This window comes from Stigmatopora argus, chromosome 4, assembly GCF_051989625.1.
Source record: "Stigmatopora argus isolate UIUO_Sarg chromosome 4, RoL_Sarg_1.0, whole genome shotgun sequence".
NCBI lineage: Eukaryota > Metazoa > Chordata > Actinopteri > Syngnathiformes > Syngnathidae > Stigmatopora > Stigmatopora argus.
Genome location: NC_135390.1, coordinates 3,194,178 through 3,221,016, shown reverse-complemented (window position 1 = coordinate 3,221,016; position 26,839 = coordinate 3,194,178). Strand labels below are relative to the sequence as shown.

General features: G+C 39.2%; 2 protein-coding genes across 7 annotated transcripts in view; both read left to right on the top strand.

Annotated features, from left to right (window-relative positions):
* Window positions 1-23,063, top strand: part of dyrk1b (dual-specificity tyrosine-(Y)-phosphorylation regulated kinase 1B) — a 75,815-nt gene extending 52,752 nt beyond the window's left edge. For 3 of the 5 annotated variants that reach the window (XM_077597969.1, XM_077597970.1, XM_077597971.1), the window contains 12 exons: window positions 3,672-3,832; window positions 6,814-6,933; window positions 7,523-7,711; window positions 7,877-8,024; window positions 8,573-8,722; window positions 10,825-10,961; window positions 11,453-11,599; window positions 11,790-11,930; window positions 15,688-15,808; window positions 17,453-17,635; window positions 18,088-18,191; window positions 21,368-23,062. In XM_077597969.1, the coding sequence (XP_077454095.1) occupies window positions 3,764-3,832; window positions 6,814-6,933; window positions 7,523-7,711; window positions 7,877-8,024; window positions 8,573-8,722; window positions 10,825-10,961; window positions 11,453-11,599; window positions 11,790-11,930; window positions 15,688-15,808; window positions 17,453-17,635; window positions 18,088-18,191; window positions 21,368-21,883 (2,025 nt within the window). In that variant the 5' untranslated portion in view covers window positions 3,672-3,763 and the 3' untranslated portion in view covers window positions 21,884-23,062. Of the gene's footprint in view, window positions 1-449; window positions 927-3,671; window positions 3,833-6,813; window positions 6,934-7,522; window positions 7,712-7,876; window positions 8,025-8,572; window positions 8,723-10,824; window positions 10,962-11,452; window positions 11,600-11,789; window positions 11,931-15,687; window positions 15,809-17,452; window positions 17,636-18,087; window positions 18,192-21,367 lie in introns of those variants that run through there. The other 2 variants (XM_077597972.1, XM_077597968.1) reach the window with 2 other exon arrangements.
* A 1,150-nt stretch (window positions 23,064-24,213) lies between these two features.
* Window positions 24,214-26,839, top strand: part of ppox (protoporphyrinogen oxidase) — a 20,317-nt gene continuing 17,691 nt past the window's right edge. The window contains exon 1 of one of the 2 annotated variants that reach the window (XM_077599442.1): window positions 24,214-24,580. The gene's annotated coding sequence lies outside the window, so the exon portion shown is untranslated. The remainder of the gene's footprint in view (window positions 24,581-26,839) is intronic. The other variant, XM_077599441.1, reaches the window with a different exon arrangement.

Below are 26,839 nucleotides of genomic sequence, written 5' to 3'. Positions count from 1 at the left end.
AACCAAAATGAACTGAAGGTGCCCGTGAAATGCCCTCAGAATTGGTTCCAGTAACAGACACTCTAAAACAACAAATACATTTTTGGCGACAACCTTTTGGGATAAAAACCATCGCAATATATCACCACTTATACGATATACTGTTGCCCCTCTACTGTATAATGCTGCATCATTGTTCATCCCCACAAAACTGGCAAAGACATCAAACTGTTGGCAAAAAATGTCAGGGAATAAAAGAATTAAGTTGTTTAAGAATCAGACAGGCCTCACAGCTCTGGGGTCCTGGGTTCAAATCCAGGTCACGTCCACCTGTGTGGAGTTTGCATGTTCTCCCGGGCCTGCTTGGGTTTCCTCCGGGTACTCCGGTTTCCTCCCACATTCCAAAAACACGCATGGTAGGCTGATTGGACACTCTAAATTGCCCCTACGTATGGGTGTGAGTGTGCATGGTTGTCCGTCTCCTGGGATAGGCTCCAGCACCCCCCGCGACCCTAATGAGGATGAAGCAGTTCAGAAAATGAGAGAGAGAGAGAGAGAGAGAAGAATCAGACAGAAGGAAGAACTGAATTGAAGAATGAATATCTGGTGTATGGGCTTACATAAGTATTTGGACGTATAAATTAGGTTGGATAAAGAAGGAAGGGTAATGAAAGATGACAAGAAAGAAAAAGGGGGGTTTGTAGGGTACGAAGTGGGTTTGGGCATGCTAAGGGAGAGTGTATCAACCTGCTGCTCAGAAGCAGGAAAGAGGAGGAAGAGAAGTAGCTAATGAGTGTTGTAGGCTGGTTGCTGAGACAGCACAGAGTTTATTTATAGAGTGCTGGCCGGCCAACCCTTGGATACCAACAGCGAATCAGCTGATGGAGAAAGAGAGCGGACCAACCAATGACAGCACAAGAAGGGAGATGTCAGCATCACGAAGTTCTGTGAGTGCTTCTCAGCTTCTTAAAGAGACGGTGCTGATTTCTCAGTACTAGGCAGATATTCTTTCCTCATGTCATGTCTGTAAGCAGGCCAGGACCCAGAGCACCACAACAACAACTTTCACTGACAGTAACAGATAATTCTTTCTCTCTCTTATCGTACAAACACACAACATGAAAACAGTTTTCTTCATAGCGCAGCGCAATGGTTTTGAATATCAAAATTCACTTTACTTCATATCACTATTTCACAACTGAACCATTTAGGCGAAAGGGGTGTGTGTGTAAAGAAAGATGAATGCAAAGACCTTTAGAATTGTCCTACTTGATATCTGTGAACATCTAGCCTTAGTTTTAGCTTTATATATACTTAATACATTTTTTGTTTTGTCTTTGTAAATTCAACTTTCCTCACTAGGTTGACTTTTATTGTGTTGTTAAAGGCCAACAGATCTCCATTACAAACTAGATGTCGGTAGATCTAATTCTGGCATCCCAATGTTCCCTTTCCAAGCCCCAGTTTAGCCTGCTATGTTTGCCATGACCTGCTTGGATGGTAGCAGAACGTTCCATGCTGGCCAAAACTCTTCAATAAAATAAAGAAATATATTTTTACAAGCTAGTCCTTAAATTCTACGCTTAATGTCTTTCATTTTTATATGTTAGGGCATTCTTTAATTGGGAAATGGTCCAGCCAACCTTCCAGTGAAAATGGATTGGGCGTCTAAAGCCGTCATCAGCGCTGAAACATGAGTTGAATAGGAAGTTAGCCATAGAGCAAAGCATCCCTATGTAATTTCATCAGGAATTGCATTTTTAGTTTGTTTTTAATAATATGGAGGACACAACCAAATATTATCTGCTCCCTCACTAAAAATGTGGATATTTTTATAATGTAAAGGGAGTTAGTAAGTTGCATTTACAGGGCAATGCTATTTATTTTTGCCATTAGGATTTGCAGGTTAATCTCTAATTCAAGTGTGTAAATTCATAATTTGCATAACTCATAAAACGTTATGACATAATTTAAGTCTGCTATAACGTATTTGTGTTATGACCTGCCTTACCGTGTTTTCGCACCTATAGGGCGCACTTTAAGGTCTAAAATTTTCTCTAAAAAGGACGGGGCGCTCAATCAGTCGGTGCACCTTGATTATGGGCTAAATTGAAAATTTTGTATAACCCTGACTGCTTCACTGACTGGTTTGACTTCTTGCCGATACGCTATTTATTGCAATCAACCCAGCGGACGTTCACACTAAAAATAGCCTTCCTGCGTATTCCAAGCATTACAGTAAATCCATTCAAACATCCCAGACGAGTGCCAAGGCAGTTGACTTCCGTGTGCTCATAGCGCTTTAACCCTCCATACAAAGACGGACAGGGAGCGTCGCACGAGTAATGTGACGATTTGGAATGGATTGTCGATGCCTGGGCCAAAGTGCCGGCGAGCACTGTAGTTCGAGCTTTCGTCAAAGCTGGAATCACTAATACGAAACTCCACGGCGACAACTCTGACTCTGACAATGATTGCAACCCAGCATTGTTGGCGAACTCGCCCACTTGGCCGAACTCTATGTCGGATACAGAAGATGAGGACTTTGACAGATTTGTAGAAATTTGAATACTTTGACTTATATTTTCGCGAATACACGTCATTACGTCAATAAAACAAAATCAAACTCATTTTTGCTCCTGTTACCTTTTTTAAAACATATGCTATTATGCATGCTAATTGGCTTGTCATGCTATCATTCCAACGAAGCGCCTTTTGTATTAACAAAAAACAGAAAATACACTTGCAACTGGCAGTGTGTCCTATAGGTGTGAAAATACGGTACTTCGATGGCATATGTTGTAGCTGATGGACCAGTTCAACACAATTGTTCATGATTTAGTAACATTGGTATTCAGTGTAGCTATACATTGATTGACTCTATGAGGAATTTGATATTTATTTTGCCTTAAACAAGCACGGGGAAATAAGTCATACTCTTTGTAATAGGTTTTACAGTTGCATTTGAATGATTCAATATGATCTTATGTAAGCATTTCCGTTCCACCAATCACATAACCATTTCACCTAAAGCAGAAAATAAATGAATAAACGTTGAACATTTGGTTGCTGAAAAATTGCAGCAGTGGGAATGAAATGCATTCTTTAAACAAAAATCAGCATGGCTAAAAGATTACCATGTTTGTTGATTGATGTTTTCACTTTCAATCAATACAGTTAGATTGTCTAACAAATCAAAATTCAACCTAACAAGGAAATAGGCTCAGATTTCAGCCCACCAATCGCATTACGACATTTGTAAACATCTTATTTAACTGTGATAAAATAACAATCTGAATTTTTGCCACTTTTCTGACATGCTTTGAGCAAAAATAAATCGGAATCAGTTCATGTTGAGCATTTTTCCTGCATGTTTCTACTAAGCAATTTTTCTACGTTATGCATACAGATATTTTTTTCCAGTTAAATTCAGGCCTGGGCAACACTAGACCCCTTGTTAGGCAGTTATGGGGCCCATTGTGGTCATGAAGTTATTTTTGCTGTTTGATGCAGATCAACTTTGGACACCTCAATACGATATCATACCTGTGGCTTTCCTTTTTTACTTGCCGAAACTTTTTTTTAAGCGGAATGTACATTTTTTTAGAGAAGCAAGTGTACAGGACGTTAAATGATCATAATTTTTGGGGATTCCATATTTGAACATGTTTTTTGTCTTTGTGTCTCAACAGGTGTAAGCAGCTCAGGATGTCCACACACCTCCACCTCCTCCTCCTCCTCCTCCTCCTCTACTGCCCAGGGCTTCTCCCTCGCTGAGCCAGCCATGACCAGCCAGCACACACATACGCACCCCTCCTTCAGCTCCATCCACTCCATGGCCGAACAGCAGCAGGTACATTAGGACAGTGTTACCCAACCTTTTTTGAGTTGCGGCACACTTTTGCATTGAAAAAATCTCAAGAGACACCGCCATCTGAAAATATTTTAATTTAAAACTATGTCGCCTATATTAACAATAGTCATTCTCATCAAAGTTTTATCAGCAGCAATCACATAAAGCTCCAAAATGATTCCAAAATCAATTTTTTCAAACTGACCTAATGTCACCAAAAGTTGATGTCTGCAGACCCTGAACAACCGGCTCGAGTGATGCAAAAATAAGTAATGTAATGTTTTTAATCGCATTATTTAATGAATTTTCTCCAAATGTTACTTAAATCTCCTAATATTACGCAAAAACAAATGTTGTGCTACAGACTTTACGTCGGCAAAGAAACCAAACCAAATAACTTCCGGTTCATGTTTGAGAAAAAGAAGCAACAAAAAGTCCGTTTCACAATTTTAATCTTGTAATAGTATAATCTATAATTTAACATTCATCATATTTTGATTTTAACCTTGTAATAGTTCAATTTTAATCTCATTATATTCATATTAGATTTTCTCTCTGAATATTACATTGCATGACTTCTTGCAATTTTCCGTGGCACACCTGACCATTGCTCACGGCACCCCAGTGTGCCGCGGCATAGTGGTTGGGAAGCATTGCATTAGGATATGACAATAAGCAGTGACATCACCACTGAAAAGTTAAAAAAAAAAGTCAAACTTTTATATGAATATGAAATATATATTTCTTTAATATTTAGTTCAATAACTTTCAAGCTTTGTAAAATTGTTCTCCTTGTTATATACCTTTTCATCATGTAAATAGACAACTCCCATAGAAATGAACTAAATACAAATTAATTCGTTCCCACACTGAAAAAAACTGGATATTACAATGGAAAAACATGTTTTTATTGGTTGTAATTCACCATGGACTAACAAAGTAACAAATAACTGATGATATGATGTTTAATAATAAAATGATTCAATACAACGTGGAGTTTGCGGATGTGAGAGACAGAAAGCGAGAGAGAGAGAGAGACTTGACAGATGCGCTCATGACATCTCTCATCTCATTTTCTGAATCGCTTTATCCTCCTTAGGGTCGTGGGGGGTGCTGGAGCCTATCCCAGCTGACTCTGGGCCAGAGGCGGGTGACACCCTGATTCGGTGGCCAGCCGATCGCAGGGCACAAGGAGACGGACAACCATGCACACTCACACCCATACCTAGGGGCAATTCAGAGTGTCCAATCAGCTTACAATGCATGTGTTTGGAATGTGGGAGGAAACCGGCGTACCCGGAGGAAACCCACGCAGGCCTGGGGAGAACATGCAAACTCCACACAGATGGATGTGACCTGGATTTGAACCCAGGACCCCAGAGCTGTGAGACCAACGTGCTAACCAACCACGCCACTGGAGTTTGTATGTTTAGAGTGCCTGCCACTTTGCTGCTGGATTTAATGGGTTTTTTTTCACTTTGGCCAGCAGGTTTTGGCTTGGAAATTTTGACCCATCTTAAATCTGTTGTCTTGTACTGTTACAATGTTATCCTGTATAGTTACGATTGCCCGCATGGAAGACGTCTCCACGGCAACAAGGAACAAGCTTGACATGAAATGCTAAATGACAAAATAGCAACAGAAAAATTAACACTGCTGAGATTGTTTGTCCTAAGGCAATATATTCACCTGTGTTGATGCACAATGTGCTACAATGGCTGTAGTTGATGCGGGTTTTGATTTCTTAGTTTTATTCAAGATAATTAGTTTTTTAAAACTTAACTTGTTCAATGGTGTAAATTAACTGTAAGCACGCTGTCAGAGCTTCCTTGCTAGTTCCACCCACATAATGGTTTCGAAAACCACTGCATTTAAGGTCCTTTCGAAGTGTGTTTGTCTTCTTCATGGGTAAACCTCCACAACATCCGTATCTCCCCTGATTATGGAATCATGAATCTCTGGATATGGTGTTATTTTTTTTCCACGGCAAATTTTTAGACTTTTCTTCCACGTTTTTCCATCTCCACAAGTGTAAATTGTAAGAATCCTGTGTGTTATTGTGCAAAAAATGATCTACTTCCTCCTGTAGTACTGTAGGACATGCCTTAATAGCCTAACCATTTAATCTTTGTTAAGGCACCGCTTTCTCTTTCATATTTGTAACCTTCCACATTACGTATACTCGCTGTGAAGAACCTGGATTGAGGACTAAATTTTGTCTGAATATAGAGCAAGCACAAACTTTGTCTACTTTTTATGGCTGTAAAGTAGCCGTAAACCTAATTAATTGTGCTCCTACCCAGTTGATGCTACGCAGTGAAATCCTATATACAGTACTCTCCCCCCAGGATGAACCTCACTGTGTTACAAATGTTGCTAAATGCAATTGCGTTATAAATATGTCAATGTTAAAGATGTTCACATGAATCATTTATGGTAAAAAAAATACCTTCTATGTTCAATGTCGTCTCGACGGAGTAGTCCTGGGCCTATTGTATATAAATGGGACCCATATGTTCATGGACTGACAATGAAAGCTCATGCTTTGTCTGTAACGAGTATTGATTTAACAATTAACTCTGTGTACAAAATAATGTAATGATGGCTCTACTTGTCCTACTTTTCATTCATTTATCAGAGTCGTTAATTCCGCATCGAATATTTGTTTTGGCCACGTGATGGGGTAGTGGTTCACTAGCCTGACATAAGTGTGGGCAAGCCTGGGATTGATTCTCGCTCGGAGGCGGTATGATTGTGAGTGGGAATGGTTGTATGTCTCTCTCTGTGTCCTACGACTAACTGGTGACCAGTTTAGAGTTTAGTCTGCCTTTCACCAAAGTCAGCTGCGATAGGCTCCAGCAATTCCCGCAACCCATACATGCATGATGAATGAATGTTTGTCGTAAAGACGTTTACTTTATATTTTATACTTCCTTCACTGTAGTTAAACTTTGCTGATAACCTATTGGCATTTTTGGCAGGTGCTGTCTGATATGACCATACTTCAGCGGAGGATTCCCCCTAGTTTCAGAGACCCTGCCAGTGCCCCATTGCGGAAACTCTCTGTAGACCTCATCAAAACATACAAGCACATCAATGAGGTATGAAACCAGGAAGAGAAAAATTTACAGTTATGCCTACACCCTTCTAACACCTCTCTTTAGGTTTTCTTGTTTCTATTCCTGATTCATATTTGTTTGTCATGGGTAATGTTTTAGGTTAAGTGGGATTGTGAGGAATGCAGATACACAGGGTAAATATAACTGGGCTCATTTTTTTCTTTGTATTTACACGGGTCGTGTTTGTAAGTTATTAAAAATGGCTTGACGATCAAAATATTTAGAAATGCATTCTAATCACAAGTAAGGAAGGGAACAAACACTTTATCAAAACTCTGTGTAATGACATTTTAAGTTGAAAAGAGTCATTTGTAAAAGGCCATTTTGCTTTCACAGTTACCAGTAATATTGAAGGCATTAAAAAGCTAATTTAAAGGAAACGTCACCACTTGGATCAATTTCTAGCTAATGCACATTTTGAAACTAAAAAGCTTTAACTTAAGTTTATTCAAAATCAATTAACTTCATATGGCATTATATGAGAGCTTGCCCAAAAAATAACTGCAGTTCTGAGGGAAACGATTTCTGTAATTTCATTTTCTCAGTGATGCTGAGTTCCCTTTATCTACAGGTGTATTATACTAAGAAGAAGCGGCGGGCCCAGCAGGTCCCCCCTGAAGATAGCAGTACAAAAAAGGAGAGAAAAGTCTACAACGACGGCTATGATGACGACAATTATGATTACATTGTCAAAAATGGAGAAAAGTGGCTGGACCGCTATGAGATTGACTCTTTGATAGGAAAGGGCTCCTTTGGACAGGTGAGAGATTAATAAAAATCAAACTTGGGAAAATGTACAATTCTTACTTATAAAACAGGGGAAAATTCCACGTTCCTTCAGAAAGTTTATCATAGCCAATCCCTTTAAGATTGTGTAGGCAATTAAGCTAATTCCAGCCATTTCATATTTGCAATGTGTACGCAGGTGGTGAAGGCCTACGACCACCATGAGCAAGAATGGGTCGCCATCAAGATCATCAAGAACAAAAAGGCATTTCTAAATCAGGCACAGATTGAACTTCGACTGCTGGAGCTCATGAACAAGCATGATACTGAGATGAAATATTACATAGGTGAGATCGAAAGCACATTTGACAATATATGTAGTGGACTGGCCATTAATTATCTACTGTCATTAAAAAAAACGTCCTTCCTTTAAGAAACCCAAAAACCTCCTACTGTCATACTTCTACTTACGAAATTCATTGATTCCAAAACTTTTTTGGTAACCTGAAAATTTTGTAAGTAGAAGTTTACTTTAAATGTAATTTTTTTTCGCCCACACAATAAAAAAACTAGTGAACTCAGCAGGGTTAGGGACATCCCTAAACTTTTGATTCCATAATTTGTTGCCTTTTTATGCATTTGCACCATTTGGTTGATGCTTAGCAGTATGTAAATATGGTCCAATGATACAACTTATATGAAAATTAATATTTAGTATATTCATGCTGGTAAATAAAACTATATTATAAGAAAACCTTAATTGTCACCTAAAATTTAAAGAATATTCTGTTTGAATTTCAGGGGCAGATATTTTGTACTGTATCTGCCTGACCTTATTTTCATGTAACTCAATATTATGTCTCCCTTCTGTGTTTGTGTGTGTGTCTTTATGTAGTCCACTTGAAGCGTCACTTTATGTTTAGGAACCATCTTTGTTTGGTGTTTGAGTTGTTGAGCTACAATCTGTATGATCTGTTGAGAAACACCAACTTCAGAGGTGTCTCCCTTAACCTCACCCGGAAATTTGCACAGCAGCTCTGTACAGGTAGGTCATATTCCAGAGCATGTATACCTCCAGTTACACAGACCAGGGCAGTGAGTGCACTAGTGTTTCTATCAGCCAATTGGCTTTTGGCCCGTTGCTCAGCCTAAAAATATAGTCAGGCAAAATGTCAAGCAAGGGAGGGAGGGTCACAGTAATGGGCAAAATATTGAATTGCCCCACGAGGGTATTCCTAGAAGAACATGTTTGTCACTTTTAATTAAATTGAAACAAATGTTTTCCAGACAACAAGCTGTTGAGGTGTTGACAATGGGTGATGATTGGAATGATTCCATGATGATTGATATCCAACATAAATACGTTAAACCAACAAGCACATTTTTTGAAACCTAAACTTTCTAGCACATTTTTTGAAACCTAAACTTTCTAGCACATTTTTTGAAACCTAAACTTTCTATAGAGTTTTGAAATTTCTCAGTGAGCTATTGGTTACATATTTTGTCCTGCAGTTTCAATCTGGCCTCCCCAGGAGACTCCCTGAGAGAAAAAGAAAACTTTCTTTTTGTCTTGCAAGACAGGAAAAGCTATTTGAGCAAGTTGTGTAATATGGAACTCACACATTACTTTAGCACTCAGTAGATCTCTTTGGATCTCCTTCATACATGAAGTACCTATACCCAGCATTTAGCCTTCTTACTGAGGAAAAAAAATAACGTTCACAGTACTGAGAAAAATACTGGCTAGAGATGATAACGAAAGGTCAATACAGTGGTACCTCGAGATACGAGCTTAATCCGTTCCGGAACTGAGCTCGTATGACGAGATTCTCGTAACTCGAGCGGACGTTTTCCATTGAAATGAATGGAAAACAAATTAATTCGTTCCAGCCCTCTGAAAAAACACCAAAAACAGGATATTGGATTGGAAAAAATGTTTTATTTCTTCTAATTCGCCATCTATTAACAAAGTAACACATAACTAGTGGTTTAATAGTAATAAAATGTGTTTAATCTAACTAAAATTGGGCAGATTTCGCCGAGGGGAGACTGAGACGTGGGGGGGGGGTATTCGTTGTTTTTCCACGACAACGCACTCGTAAACAGAACAAACAAATTTAAATTAACTTGGATTAATATATACAGACACTCAAACATACGTTTAATGTAACTTTACACAAAACTGAATTATAATTTTGTTGTAATCTTTTGTTACCTTCGTTTTCCGGGTTGGCGGTTTGCCACGCCTCCACCCTCACGTTCGCTATCGATGGACTGTTTGCTGTTGTACTGCCTTCAAAATATTCCAAAAATGATGCACACAAATGTCCTCACAATAGGATAACCCACGACCACTTGCCAACGAGAAATAGTCTTTAAAGAACGATCGCGGGAGCTTCTTTCCTTAGAAAGAATAACAGGAAATACAATAGTTGAGCTTACCCACGTATTGATTGTGGGTAATGAAGTTTTATTCTGAGAAAGGTTGCCATTGCTTATGGGTGTTGTGTGCACGAATATACTTCATTACCCAGAAAGCCCTCTTTTTGCCCGCGCATGCGCGTTGTTCGTTTCCTGGTCTTAGGAGAAACTCGTCTGAATTAATCGTTCCGTGCTCGTAGATATTGTTATACACGAAAGATATGCAAAAAAGACCTGGCTTGGTCGCATCACGAAATTTTGATCGCATGACGGGCGAATTATTCGATCGAAATTTCCGCCGTAAGACGAGAATTTTGTATGACGAGCGGTCGTATGACGAGGTACCACTGTACCTTCAATTTGTTATACTGTATTATTACTCCCGGTGAAAATAAATCTAAAATCCTATTAGCAGGTAGGTTAGGATTTTCATGATTTGATCTTGAAATTTCTTGAAACAATTCATTTCTAATATTTGTAAGCTATGATTTACTTTTTATTTAATTGCTTCAATTTCAGTTGAGTAAGCTGAATTCACAATGTAAACATTCAGTATGCCCCCTCATATTTTTAAGGAATAACATGCCTGTTATTAAAGATTTCACAAGAAGAATTTGTAACGAAACCTATGTTCCTGCACCCCGGAAACCATTGTGAGGATAAGTGGCTCGGATAATGAATGAAGGAGTGCTAACAATTTATATGGGATAAATTCTTTGTCCACAGCGTTATTATTCCTAGCCACTCCAGAACTGTCAATCATCCACTGCGACCTGAAGCCAGAAAACATCCTTCTGTGTAACCCCAAGAGATCTGCCATCAAGATCGTTGACTTTGGGTCATCCTGCCAGCTCGGGCAGAGGGTGAGCGGAAATGACAAATAACAATTAATTGATTGAAACATAGCGGCCAAATGGACGCATGGTTTAGTTCTGTGACCGAGGGTTTCAATCCCAGGTTCGGACATTCCTGTGTGGAGTTTGCACGTTCTCGCCGGGCTTACGTGGGTTTTCCCTGGGTACTCTGGTTTCTTCCCACATTCCAAAATCATGCGTGGTTGGCCTGTTTGAATAATCTGAAATGCCCCCAGGTATAAGTGTGAGCGTGAATGGTTGTCCATCTCCTTGTGCCCCGCGATTGGCTGGCCATCAATTCAGGCGGTCCCCTGCCGTAGTTGGCTGGGATAGGCTCCAGCACCCTTCGTGACCCTTGTGATGATAAGGGGTATGGAAAATGAATGAATGATTTGAGCATAGTACCAGTGAAACTGTCATCTGTTTTGGAAGATTTTCTCATTTTCTGAACCGCTTTAATTGGTGAACTAATTCAAACCTTATTTGCATCTTCCCATCAGATCTATCAATATATCCAGAGCAGGTTTTACCGCTCCCCAGAGGTTCTGTTGGGAATGCCGTATGACCTGGCAATTGATATGTGGTCTCTCGGTTGCATTTTGGTGGAGATGCACACAGGAGAGCCTCTCTTCAGTGGCTCCAATGAGGTAAAACCACATTCTCCCTGATCATTTTTTTAGTGTAAACAATTACTGCAACCTTATTTTACCATTACTTCTGAAGCATTCATTTTTGCCACAGAACAATCATCAACTTGTTTATAACATGTTGTTTAAAAGATGTAAAATACCTGTCACAGTATATGGTTAAATATGTAAAGTGTGCATCCCTGTTTAGGTTGACCAGATGAACAAAATTGTTGAAGTGTTGGGGGTTCCTCCCAGCCACATGTTAGATGCAGCTCCTAAAGCCAGGAAGTATTTTGACAAGCTGTCAGATGGCCTGTGGACAGTCAAGAAGAACAAGGATGTCAAAAAGGTAAACCATTTCAGATCCATTTACACTTTTTACCCCAACACGTAATACTCAAGCCGTTTTAAATGTTCGTTGTACTTTTTTTCCATTGTTGAGGATGATTGCACATGTTGCTGCTTAGTCAAGGCATGCAAGATGAATAAAAATCTCTGAGGTGACAATGCAGCAGCTTCCAGCTCTTAACAGGAACATTTCAAATATCTTCAAACAGGTCTTTATTCTGAGAGACTGCATTCAAGAGATCAGCTACAGCTTAGTTCATTATTTAAATATGACCGATAGGGATTTATAAATGAGAGATTCCTACATTTCTAGAAAAGGTCTCAACACATTTTAACCGGTGTATAATCCAGAGTCTGTGCTTTACTTGTACAGTGACATACAATATACTAAAACAGGCATTTTGTGTAAATGTACATGTCTATCATATCAAATTGAGAAAAAAAAACGATCAAGGAATTAATCATTGAAAATGTTTTAAAATATCAAATAAATCAGAAAAATCCCCAAAGCTGGAAAACTATTTTATTCTACAGTGAGGAAAAAAAAACCTGAATCTTTTTTTACTGATTCAGAATCCTCCCGGCTCATTTACATAGAATTTATTTCATCCAATGAGCGTTCCGATTATATTTATGATTGGAAACATTGTTTTAATGTACACCTAAAATATTGATTCGATTTGGATTTTTGTGTTCAGGCCAGGGCCTGGAAAATATTATTTTTTGTGTCTGAAATATATTTGTCTCGCAAAATAAATATATTTTAATTTTGGCCGCAGAAAATAAATATATTTAAATTTTCGCTGTAGAAAACAATAATTGCAAATTATTGCAATATATTTCTAAATACAGTTTTTAATATTTAGCAAATTTACAAAAGAAAATTGCATTTGGCTACCTTTATAATTGAGTTCTGACATTGAGGGGGCGCACCGTCTAGAACTTGCTCCGGGGCGCAAAATCCCTCGGTATGCCACTGTAAAGAATTAATCAAAATATATTTCAATAACTGGGCGAAAATTGGTCAATGTTGAGTACAGAATAACATTCGCAATTAGTGTGCGGTCAACGTGGGGAAATGCATGAGCCAATCAACTAGCTCTAAGTGTCCCGACCAATAATTAGCCGCATTGTGATCCCGCGGATTACGCATGCACATGCAATACTAGCGTGTGCGCACGTGCGTGCACAGCGCACACAGCATTTGACCTTGAATGCATGGAGAAATGCGAGCAATGTGCATGCAGGCGTGTTTTTTCGTGCATGCATTTGCGAATTTCTCGCACGCTACGGAAATGGCCAAGGAAAATTATTGGAAATAATTTTGGTTCAGCGACGAATAATTGATATTTTTTCCGCAAAACATAAATATATTTACATCGTGAAAGCCCAATTGAAAATATATTTATGGCAATATACTGCAATAATTATATATTTGAGGGATTACTGTATTCCCTCGAATATCGTGGCTTCACTACATTGCAGAATTTTTTCTGGGGGATTTTTTTTTTAATTAATTTTTTTGTGTAAGTTCAGAAAAATGTGAAAATGCACGCTAAAACTCGCAAGGGGAAGCCACTCCCCTGTCCTCTGCTTGCTACTAGAACTCAGCACTGAAGTAAAAGAAAAAAAAACGAATATATATATATATATATATATATATATATATATATATATATATATATATATATATATATATATATATATATATATATAAAAGTTCATAAAAATGTGAAAATCCATGCTGAAACTTGCAAGCGGAAGCCACTCCCCTGTTCTCTGCTTGCTACTAGGACTCAGCACTTAAGTTAAAAAAATATATATATATATATATATATTCTTTTTTTAAAAAGGGGTGACCCTACTTCGTGGTTTTTCATTTATCGCAGCCATGTCTGGTCTACATTAACCGCGATAATCGAGGGATTACTATATATGTCGCAGATTTTTATATACACATACAGTGGTACCTCTACATACGAGCAGCTCTACCTACGAGATGCTCGATACGAGGAAAATTTCGAGCAAATAATTATCTCTAGTTACGAGAAAAATTTCGAGATGCGAGAAAGCCAGGTGGCCATGACATGAGAGGCTGTTTATCATTGTAGCGCACTGTCTTTTTTGCCGCATCTCTTTCATGTATAACAGATATCTACGAGCACTGGGCGGAGCTTTCATTTTCCCGTGTCACAGAGCTTGCTCGTTGTCATGGATGATATCGTGTCACTTGGAAATACCTTGGGGCTGGAGGTTAACGAGGGAGCTGTGAATGATCGAATCGCCGAGCACCACGTTGAACTAATGACTCAGGATTTAATCGAGCTCCAGGAGAGTGAACATTTGGAGGTGTTGCGGGAACTTGTAGTGAGGAGTAGGTGGAAGAGGGGGGCCGCCTGGCTACAAAGGATATCAAAGACATGCAAGCGAAGTGGCAAGAGTTTTCTGATTTTGTAGAATAGAGGCACCCTGACAAGCTGGCAAGTGGTCGCGCGTTATCGTATTGTGAGGAAATTTGTGCGCGTCATTTTCAAAATATTTTGAAGGGAAGGCAAAAATAAACAACTCTTGATGCGTTCGTTTTAAAAACTCCCGCTGAACGTCCGGGTGGAGTCAACCCGGAGAACAAAGGTAAAAAAAATTAAAACAAAATTAGAATTTAGTTTGGTGTAAAGTTACATTAAACGTATGTTTGTGTGTCTGTATATATTAATCCAAGTAAATTTAAATTTGTTTGTTCTGTTAAGAGTGCGTTGTCGCGGAATAGTCCGCCCACCCATCGCCTGCCTCTATGTCCCATCAGTGTACCCTCCACGAAATCCGTCTAATTTTAGTTCTATTAAACACATTTTATTATTAGTAAACCACTAGTTATGTGTTACCTTGTTAATAGATGGCGAATTAGAAGAAATAAAACATTTTTTTCCAATCCAATATCCTGTTTTTGGTGTTTTTTCAGTGGGTTGGAACAAATTAATTTGTTTTTAGTTCATTTCAATGGGAAATGTTCGTTCCAGTTACGAGAAGATCGACATATGAGCTCAGTCCCGGAACGAATTAAGCTCGTATGTAGAGGTACCACTGTATGTGTGTATGTGTGTGTGTGTATGTGTGTGTATGTATGTATATATATATAATATATATTTTTTATTTTATGCACGGCGATTAGATTATCAATCAACATAAACGACTCCGGTGGACGAGTGGTTAATGCGTTGGGCTCACAGTTCTAAGGTCAAGGGTTCCTCACTGTGTGGATTTTGCATATTCTCCCTGAGCTTGTGTGGGTTTTCTCCAGGTACTCCGGTTTTCTCCCACATTCCAAAACATGCATGCTAGTCTGGTTGAGTGCCCAAAATTGCCTCTAGGTATGAGTGTGAATGGTTCTCTGTATCTTTGTGCCCTGCAATTGGCTGGCCATTGATTAGGGGTATCCCCAGCCTTGTGTCCATAGTTGGCTGGGATAGGCTCCAGCACCCCCATGATCCTTGTGAGGATAAGCGGTTCGGAAAATTACTGAATGAATAAACCACCCCTCTCGTTCAGAATGTATCTTGATCGGAACAGGCTTGATTGGGTTAGAATATACCAAATACAAAATGGGGTGTAAACATGAAGCATTTTTATTCCAACCAAACTTTTAATTTGAATAAGAATGTCCACGTAAACGTAGTTCTAGAGTGATTAAATAAGCATTTTACAATTACATTTACAGCGTTTATCACTGGCATCTACACTTGTCTTCTGTCTCTCTTTAGGAGTACAAGCCGCCAGCCACCCGCCGTCTTCATGAGGTTTTGGGTGTAGAGACTGGTGGTCCAGGTGGACGGAGAGCAGGTGAACCAGGGCATGCTCCCTGTGACTACCTGAAATTTAAAGGTAAATCTTAATACATTGTAATAATATGTATTTTTGTAAGTAAAGGTGTTTAATAAAAAATCATCCTACGATACATCACAATCATATGTTGCACAATCTCATTGATTAAAAAATCCACCATGAGAAGATCTTTACATGTGTTTTTGTGGAAATAAACAATAGGTTGCTGCACTTCCAATCCCGTCCTCTAATTGGCAGTACGCGAACGGCGTGCCTTGCAATATGGTGAAATCCCAGCACTAAACTTGGCATGTTGACCGTGGATTCCTTTAAAATAATTTTGATTAGACCTCTGAGGGCGCTGTTTCCCAGCTAAAGTCCCACATTAAATTTTACTACATAGATTTATTCAATAAATGTAAAGTAATGTCCAAACAAAAACAAGTGTTCTACCTCAGTATTGTTGATCCTTAAGTATGTTGCACAGTTTTACAGATTTAAAAAAAACTTTAAAAAACACCAATTTCACCAATTTCGTTATACGCAGCTGTGTATTATGACAATAAAGGCTTTTGATTGATTGATTTAACAGGAATAACTTAATTTTGTGTATGTCTTGTTGTTATTGTTTAAACATAAAACAAAAACATATTTTTAATATGTTTATATTACGATAAATTGGCACCAATGTGTGATCAATAAATAGAGCCAATCAGGGACTGTAGTTTCCTATTCCTTCCTTCCTATTAGAGCCGGGCGATAAAATGATAATGCTAATTATCATGAAATACTTTTTTTCAACAATAATAATAAAAATACATTCGATAAAAATTAGATAATTTTAATTCCATTTTAATTCAGAACAACAACAATACTTTTAAAAATCATATTTTATATTCTCTTTTATTATAAAGTAAGGTAACATAGTTATTTTCATAATTGAATAAGGAGTGAACTAATTTATTTACTTATTCACAGAAGTTTTAAGCTTCAAATTTGAAACAAAAAGATATGATAGTTATTGTGATCAATATCGACTAATATTTTTTTATTATCATGTTAACAATTTTTGTCATATCGCCCAGCTCCATGTCCTATATAGTTATACTGAGAATCATTTCACATCTGTTATGGGAGTGGAAAGGTACTGCAATATTTACAGCTATATGAGTTCAGGGATTGTTGTTGTTGTTGTTGTTGTTAAAGGAATCTCATCTGAAATTACTCCTTTTTTAACTCACTGCTTTTCATGTTCATGCTTGAATTTACCTTAGAAACACCAGAGGGCACTATTTTTCATCAATAGTGGTTAAGAGAACACTGTGCTATTATATAATATAAACAATGCATGTGATTAGGTTTTGTAATATAATGTAGTATCATAGTGGATCATCTAGTTGTGATGTAGCATAGTTAACAGTATTCATTTTTTTCAAAATCCTGTTTTTGTGGGTTTTATGAGGTGGCTGACCTCAAATAAATCCTAGAAATCACTTAAATTGTGGTCTCTGAATCTGACTTGAAATGTGACTTTTTTAATATAAATTTTCTTTTTCATGATATATAACTTTTTGTTGTCTGTATAATCACAAATATTTGATCTTGACAAATGTTGTATTTTCATTTTTACCGTTTTATTACAATGTTATAATTTCCAAAGATTTATCTAGATCTTTAATCTGCTTTCGATTTGTCATCCTGTAGACCTAATCCTGCGCATGCTGGACTATGACCCCAAAAGCCGCATCACACCATTCTACGCCCTGCAGCACAACTTTTTCAAGAAGACCACAGATGAAGGAACAAACACGAGTTCATCAACATCCACCTCTCCTGCCATGGACCACTCCCATTCAACCTCTACTACTAGCTCTGTTTCTAGCTCTGGTAAACACACACCTTCCCATTTCCCACTCCTCACACTGCATTGTAACTAGTCATCTACAGGGTGCATAGACATAATGTAGATCCGGAGTGCTCATTACGTTGATCGCCAAGGTACTGCTGGTAGATCGCCTTAGCGTAAGATTTGATCCAGTCTGTTAATTTCCTTCGGGCCTGTAATATGTCTTATTTGTACCGCGACATTGCAGTGTACCCACTGCAATACGCACACTTTGTTTGAACATTCATATCTGACTCAATTAACAATCGTTAAGGTCTCATCAGGATCTAAGTGTGGTACCGACAGCAGCCTCATCTAATATTTACGACCTGTCACAGCTGCTTGTTAAGGGTTCTCTTTGATGGTGAATAGCTTAATTTCGGCGCTCTGACTTTGCAATCACACACAATCACTAACCGTCCCTCCTCCCCATTAACGGTGCTCTTATTTCCAGGTGGCTCCAGTGGTTCCTCCAATGACAACCGCAACTATCGCTACAGTAACCGATATTACAACTCTGGTGTGACACATTCAGACTATGAGATGACCAGCCCTCAGGTACAAGCCCCCCGCGCCCTCCTCTAACACACATACCGTATTTACTCACATATAAGCCACTTTAGTCAGACAAAAAAATGATGACTGAATCGAGGGTACGGCTTATATGCGCATAAAAACACAATATGCACGAAACTGCATGTTGACGCCGCCATGGCATGATGATGTCACGACAAAATGGCACTGTGACGTCACGACGCAATGGTGTCGTGGCGTCATGACCCAAGCGAATGCGGCGGATACAGTCATTTATTTCAAAATAGAGAAAAGATAAACAGATAAAACAAAATTTATTTTGAAGTCTATGAATGAAATTCATGAAAAAAAACGTATCTTGCATAAAATGCGAAACGTTCCCGTCACTGCTCTTTTGGGGCACGGCCATCTCAGCGAGGTCGGAGCGTGGCCATCTTAGTAAGGTCGGGGCGCTGCCCTCTACATTTTTTTCACCAGACGCGAGTAGCCTTGATTTTGAAATAAAACAAAATTCCACCTTGATATTTTTTCATTTTATTTCGTGTTCGAAAGAGACAACTATTGGAGTAATATGAACCATCGAAAGAATTGAGATATTTTGACATTAGAAGTAATATGGCTGCCACAACATCTTAAACTTCTGGTAAGAAAAAATTGATTTCTGTAATTAGCAAGCATCAGGTTCTCATCAAGATAGACTTTTCTTTTCTCAAATTGAATAATTTGATATTTTGCAATTACAAAGAATGGCAAATTAACTTCCTTATGATATTGACCCTGATAATGTGCTTTTGATTCATACAGTATCTCAGAAATACCACTCGTGATGATTTTTCTTAAGATTTTCCCTTCAAAGTAACACATTTGTACTCCCTATTAAAACCATGAATATGGAGGTGAAAATTGGGAATCAGGGGGCGGGCTTATACGCGAGAAATTGTAAAATTCAAAAATTTCAAGGCAACTTTCAGGGTGCATTCTTATACGCGAGTAAATACGGTATTTAGAGTGGTGGTGAAAACTACATATGCTTGTAAAGAACATAATGTCTTGAATTTCCAGTTATTTGTACAAATCTGTTTTTCTCTGATAGTATGATTGGAACAGATACTTCTTTGTTGCAAAAAAAACAATCATGAAGTTTGATTCTTTTATGATTTTATTATGGGAAAACTGAAAGTGTGACCAAATCTCCTGGGTCAAAAATCTACATCCAGCAACACAAATGAGCAATTTTGGAGATTTAGCTGTGTCAATGACATAAGCTTCATAGCATGGCTTTTTAACCTTTTGTGAGTGATCATGAAGTGACTACAGCTGGTGACTTCTCTGAGGCCGCTAATGGAATAAAAACACCCACCAAGGCGACAATGGTGAAGTCAAAGTAGCTAAGCACAGATCTGAAAAATGAATCATTGACTTGAACAACTCAGGAAAGTCACTTGGAGCCATTTCAAAACAGCTGCAGGTTTCAAGAGCAACTGTGCAAACAATTGTTTCTTAGTATAAAGATGCATGGCACTCTTTTGTCACTGCTACGATCGGGATGAAAACGCAAGCTGTCACCTGCTGCTTAGAGAACTGGTCCACGGCACCTTAATGCTAGACTAGATCTGGGCGATATGACAAAAAATGTTATCACAATAAAAAAATTATCAGTCTATCGATAAGTATCACGATAACTATCACATATTTTTTTTTCAAATTTGAAACTTCAAACTTCTGTGAATAGGTAAATAAACTATTTTCCTCTTTATTCAAATATGAAAGTAACTGTTACCCTACTTTATAAAAAAAGAGAATATGAAATATGATCATTTTAAAAAGTGTTTTTGTTGTTCTGTTCTGCAATAAAGATAAGACAACTCCCTCCTTACACTATGACAAGTAAAAAATAAAACCTGCAGAAATTTTGACAGGCGTCTTTATTTTTAGAAATTTTGCCTTCAAACCAAAAGTTGTTGTAAAATATGAAATAAATAAAATAATCAACTGAAGACATCCTCACCATTGGCTAGCAGACTATTTTCATCCTCACAAAAAGAAACTGTAAATTTACCTCACATGCGACCATTTAGAAAAAAATAAAAATAAAAAAGTTGGATGAATTTAACCAGTTTAAACCCAAAATAACAATTTTTATATTTACGTTTTCAGAACATTTACATAACATGGGGAAGCTAACCTTGTTACACAAACATATGCACAAAAACACACATCTAAACAACTTCAAATAATAAATTCAAACTCAAAATTCTGAATTCAAATTCAACTTAGCATTAAATACAGCTCCAAAGGACTAACAGTCTCTCTATCTCATCGTTCAGTACACAGAGGACATTGTAAGTAGTCGTCGCCATTAATGCTTCCTTCTGCTTCAATAGGGCAGCGATGCTCGTAGTTGGGTTCGGCCTGTATTGCCTTGCAATATCAGTTAACCGCACACCACTTTCTTATCTTGTTTTTCATCGATGGATAACAGGGCCCGCTTGTTCATTTCATTTGCACCAATAATTTGAAATGAAGAACTCAGTGATGACAAATAACCATCAAAAGAGAGTTGTTGTTGTTGTTGTTCTGGAAGGCTCCAAGTGGAAATAAAACAGGCCGCAATGTCACCGGGACAATTTCAAAATAAAATAACGGATACAGGAAATGCATTTATGTTTTGGGGGATTTCGTATCTTGGATCTTGTTTTTGTATGTTGGAATGGTCATTTGCTTATCAAAGGGTTTTGTAACCAGTACATTTCATACCTAGAGGGATTCATAAGTAGAGGTACAACTGTACTATATTTCTATTGCGTTTTTTTTAAAGAATATTTTTATGTCAGACATTTTTTCTAGCAGCGAAATTGTCACCAACATCGAAACTGCTTTGTATTATGATGGTTGTTTTAGGTGAAATCGAACTGATACTGGAAAATTTGTACAGAATGTACTAAATCGAGCAAAGGGTATCGAATCTGCAACAGATATTTTCGAGTATCGGGAAATATCAGATTGTTGTCAACTTGATATTCCATCATATCATCTAATTACTTCAACGAAAATAAGAAGAAGGCGTTTTATTTAAATTCTTAAATATATATGAATACTATTTTGGCATTGAATGAGTTAATTGACTATACAATCTTAATGAGAAATAGAAGATGAGTGCGGAGAATAAACAGTGACGTTTGTGCCAACCGATCTTTCAGGCTCCATCCCAGCAGCAGATGAGGATGTGGCCAGGCAGTGATGGTGGAGGTGGGGGTCAGGACCCAGCGTACACCCAGTTGCTGCTCCACAAGCCGGCCGCATCTCAACAACACCAGCGCCACTTCCTGGACCAGACCCACCACCCCCACCCGACCTATTCCCACCACGGGAACGGCGGGCGCGGCCTGCGACAGGGCGGACAGACGGGCATCAGCGGAGCGGGGGGCCAACAGGGATCCTCGCCCCAAATGAGTGACAGCATGGATGTGGGCGTGTCCCTAGGGCTGCACCACCTGGGGGCGGTGTCTTCCATGGAGGCGTCGCAGTTTGGCTCCGCCTCCCTACCCCTCGCTTTGCCAATCGGACTGTCCGCCTTCCGGACTCGGACGGCCGCCGCCGCCCCCGGGCCCCAAGCCCCGCCCCCTGAGGACTACTATCCCACCTCCAACAACAATAACCCCGCGGCGGGGGGCAGAGGGAGGCCGGACTCGGACGAGGGACCGGCCAACTCTTGATAAAACCTGAACCATGCCCTAAAGCCATACAATTTTAATTACAACTACGACAACTACACACACATACAGCCGGAGTTGAGAGACAAAGACATTAACTTTGTGCTGAAGGAGACAGTCTGTACTGCATGAGAGGAGGAGGATGCTGGGAAAACTCCTTTTTTCCAGTTTTAGTTTTTTTGTCCTTTGTTGCGACTGTCATTTAAAAAGGAATGATTGTGATGAGTTTGTTTGTATTAATATTATTATTGTTGCTTAAGATTATTTGATTTTTTTCCCTGTGGTTTGAGGAGTTGCGTGTTCTATTGGTTGTTTGAGCCTGCAGAGGAGGAGGAGGATGAAGAGCATGTAGAGAACCCTTGCGTTTCTGCTTCACTCCGTTGTGAAGGAAGCGGAAAGAGAGCACACTTATCATGTTCACAAATTACAACATCAGTATGTTCTCATTAACGGCATTTAGAGGAGCGGTCACATCACCCACACAGACACACAGACATATACACCTCTGTACCTCTTTTCTGCTGAAGAGATGTGTGTAAGTCAGACACTTGGATTTTTTGGTTTTTTTGTATGTTTTGGTCCTCCCTCTCTCACTCTCAGCCCAGTTGTGAAGGGTCTATAGAGAGGGAGAGAGGCAGGTGGAGGGAAGAGTAGGTGATAGGACGCTGGTGCCTCTCTGGCACTCATGGGGGTCTTGCTCTCCTCCTCCTCCTCCTCCTCCTCCTCCTCCTCCTGTTGCTTGTTCTCCAGACAGCTCCTCCTCTCTGTGCTGCTAATCACCATGACAACTGGTCCGGATTGCTGCTAAAGATCCAACACAGATCAATAAATAAATAATACAAAAAAAAAGAATAGAAACAGAAAGTTTAAAAAAAAATACAAAAAAACTTTTTAACCCTTCTGCTTAAGAGAAAAGGATAAAGTAAGAACCACTGCATCTCAATGTATTTATTACTATTTAACAAGAAAAAACAAACTGAAAGTAACCCTTTTTTCTGCTCTTTGTTTGGTTGCCTTCTTTCTGCAGGTGAGCTCTGATTGGCTATTGTAACAGTGACAGTACTGGTGACGTGGGAATGTCACTGGTCGTGGGGCCGGGCGGTGGGTAGGTTTGGGGGTAAAATAAAGTTGGATATATAATAAGAATAAAGAGTATACTTTTGCACACCAAAGTCAAACAAACAACAGATCTCTACTTTTATTCTTACAAACCTGATCGGTGAGTCAATATCCCAGCTTGTCAGCACGCCCCTAAGAGCAGGGAGAATCTTATTTTACCAGAAAAAATGAAGGGAATTTTATGTTCTCCAGCCAGCTATTGTTAAAACTTTAGAAATGATCAAGAACGACCTGATATCATATATACGTCCAGGGACAAAGTGAGTAAGCTGTAGCCATCTTGCGACAGGACTTTCGCGGACTCCATTGAAATACTTGCAATTCGCTAAAATTCATTTTATCCGAACAGTTTATCCTCACAAGGGTTGTGAGGGGGGCTGGAGCCTATCCCAGCAAACTATGGGCACCAGGCGGGGGACACGCTCATACCCAGGGGCAATTTGGAGCGTGCCCACCGGCTGAGTGGTTAGCGCGTTGGCCTCAAAAGTTCTGTGGTACTGGGTTCAACTACAAGTCGGTCCTCCTGAGTGGATTTTGCATGTTGTCCTCAGAACTGCGTGGGGGTTTTTCCAGGTACTCCACTTAACTCCCAACTTACAATAACATGCATGGTAGGTGGATGGGACACTGAGTGTGGATGTGAATGGTTGTCCATCTCCTTGTGCCCTGTGATCGGCAGGCCACTGATTCAGGGTGTCCCCTGCCTCCAGCCCGAAGCCAGCTGGGATAGGATCCAGCACCCCCCGCGACCCTTGTGAGGATAAGCAGTTTAGAAAGTGAATGAATGAAGGAATTAATACATTGCACCCAATTAAATGAGTCGTGTTAAGTGCTTTAGTTACGGATGTTTAAGACCTGGACAAAGAGAGCAAAAAAATGATGAGGATAACACAAATTACGTGAGGGCGCATGCGTATGACCGCGTAGTATACATTTCTGGATAGCAGAATATGACAAAACACCCATTCGAGGCTCCATAACCTAGTTTTAGAAATATACCATATATACATTTATATATGTATGTATATATCACAATATTATTGGGCGACCTCAGTGACAACATCACAAGACACTTTTTGAATTATAACAATTTCGTTCTTCGTTTTTCATTCTCGTTAGAGCAATTACGTTTCCTCACTTAGTTGTCAGCGCACGTCTCCCAATGTAGACTAGCATTTCCGCCCAAAAATATTTTGTGTCACAGTTAAAGGAATCCCCTCGGCAACAAATAATCTACTAATAATAACATGTTACGCAATGTGCAAGATATATTCATTGGCGTGGTTGTACTTGTTATTGGCAGCCATTGGGTGGCGACAATATAAAATACGGCTTGATGTTACGACGTAAAAAAACAGTGAATACGTACACGCTAACTACGAATAGTGGTGGTCCATGGAAGAGAGCCCACAAACCCGGTGGAATTCGCTTTCCGGACATAGTACAAGGTGATACCGGCGTCTTTTAATTTGCCGAACACATCATGAAATGTTTTTGCCAAGTCTCGTTTGACTCTGCAACCTCAAGGCGGGTTTCCTAACCAGTTCACATTGGTGATTGCATTATCTCATTATTTCAACGGTAATTTTTTACTATCTTTTTTGTACCACTTGAGTTAATTTGACCCTGTTCAATTTATTGTTCCTCAGCCCTGTTTCAATGTGCATTTACCTGATAATTTATATGGCATTTTAATCCGTCATACTGTAAGGAAATACTGACAGATAACTTTACAATGCATGTTACAAGTCAAATTTAATCACAAGTGAATAGAAAAGACCGTGTTTAATTAACTTCATTCACTGCCGTTGACCATGATAGACATCAAATCCATTTTAAATGGGACGGCTGACACAAAATGTTAGTTTTCAGTGCCATTGACGACAGTAGACGTCCAATCCATTTGGAACATGAGGGCTGACAGCGATCGTTTGAATGGTGACAGCCCCTCCCATTACAAATACAGTGGTACCTCGACATACGATCTTAATCCGTTCCGGGACTGAGATCGTATGACGAGATTCTCGTAACTCGAGCGGACGTTTCCCATTGAAATGAATGGGAAACACTTTAATTCGTTCCAACTCTCTTGGAAAAAATGCTTTATTTCTTCTAATTTGCCATCTATTAACAAAGTAACACATAACTAGTGGTTTAATAGTAATAAAATGTGTTTAATCTAACTAAAATTGGGCAGATTTCGCCGACGGGAGAGACAGAGACGTTTGGGGGCGTGGGGGGTGGGGTTTCTTTTTCTTCCCCATGACAACGCACTCATAAACGGAACAAACAAATTTAAATTAACTTGGATTAATATATACAGACACTCAAACATACGTTTAATGTAACTTTACACAAAACTGAATTCTAATTTTGTTGTAATCTTTTGTTACCTTCGTTTTCCGGGTTGGCGGTTTGCCACGCCTCCACCCTCACGTTCGCTATCGATGGGCTGTTTGCTGTTGTACTACGTATTCCCTTCAAAATATTCCGAAAATTATTCACACAAATGTCCTCACAATAGGATAACCCACGACCACGTGCCAACGAGAAATAGTCTTGTAGTACATTTTAGCGATCGCTCCGCTGCTCATAAAGACCAGCTCGCAACTCCCTCGTTGAAATGGCTCTGGTTGCAACCGCTTTGAACGGCGCCTATGAGAGAGAGTTGCGACCAGAAATATTACAAAGAGGGAATTGCGAGCCAGTGCCGCTGATGTTCTTAGGAGCAGCGAACGAGAAGTAATTCTCCTCGTATTTGATAATAAAAATAACAGGAAATGCAACAGCTCAGCTTACCCACGTATTGATTGTGGGTAATGAAGTTTCATTCTGAGAAAGAGTGCCATTGCCTATCGGCGTTGTGTGCACGAGTATACTTCATTACCCAGAAAGCCCTCTTTTTGCCCGCGCATGCGCGTTGTGCATTTCCTGGTCGATGCGTAGGAGGAAAAACTCATCTGAATTAATCGTTCAGTGCTCGTAGATATTGTTATACACGAAAGATATGCAAAAAAGCTTGGTCGCATCACGAAATTTTGATCGCATGACGGGCGAATTATTCGATCGAAATTTCCGTCGTAAGGCGAGAATTTTGTATGACGAGCGGTCGTGTGACGAGGTACCACTGTACATTGGTCGTCTATTGCCGTCATTGGCATCCAATGAGGTAAGTTATACAAAAACTGTAAACCTATTCAAACAAAAACTTAAACGGTTGTTGACGCCTGATAGATTTATTACTAATACACTTTAATCAAAACAGGGAGACATCATTAACATAAACTGGCTACAACTTGCAAGGAAAATCACTCCCAACTCGCCCTCGTCCAGGATGATTCTAAAGAAACGGCATCTTCCTCTGTCAATTTAGTCGGCGCATAATCAAAACATTTGAGGTAATCTGATTCAAACAATTGCATAAGCTAACCGAATAACATCATTAAGGTCAAAAAAACAACTGCTCATATTAGATCGGAACCAAAAACACCTGCGTAAGAATTTGCACAAGTAAGCATACAAGGTGACCCGAGCGGATCAGAAACCAAAACTACTGCGTAAGAATTTGCATGAACAGGCATAATAATTTCTTTATAAGGTAAACAGAGCGACCGTATTTTTTAAACAATAATGCGAGTATTTTCGGAAGTTGATTCGATTATCGCCATCTGCCGGAATCCAAGTCAAAGCAATTTAAGAGTCCTTTGTAGATCTTCATTGCCAACTCAGATCAACAGTCTCGGCCTGGAACATGGTGTCCTGTTTAGTCAATAGTCCTGAAAACTATTAACTGGCCTCGAAAGCAGCTGTGGGGGGAAAGTGTCCTCACAAATTAAATTA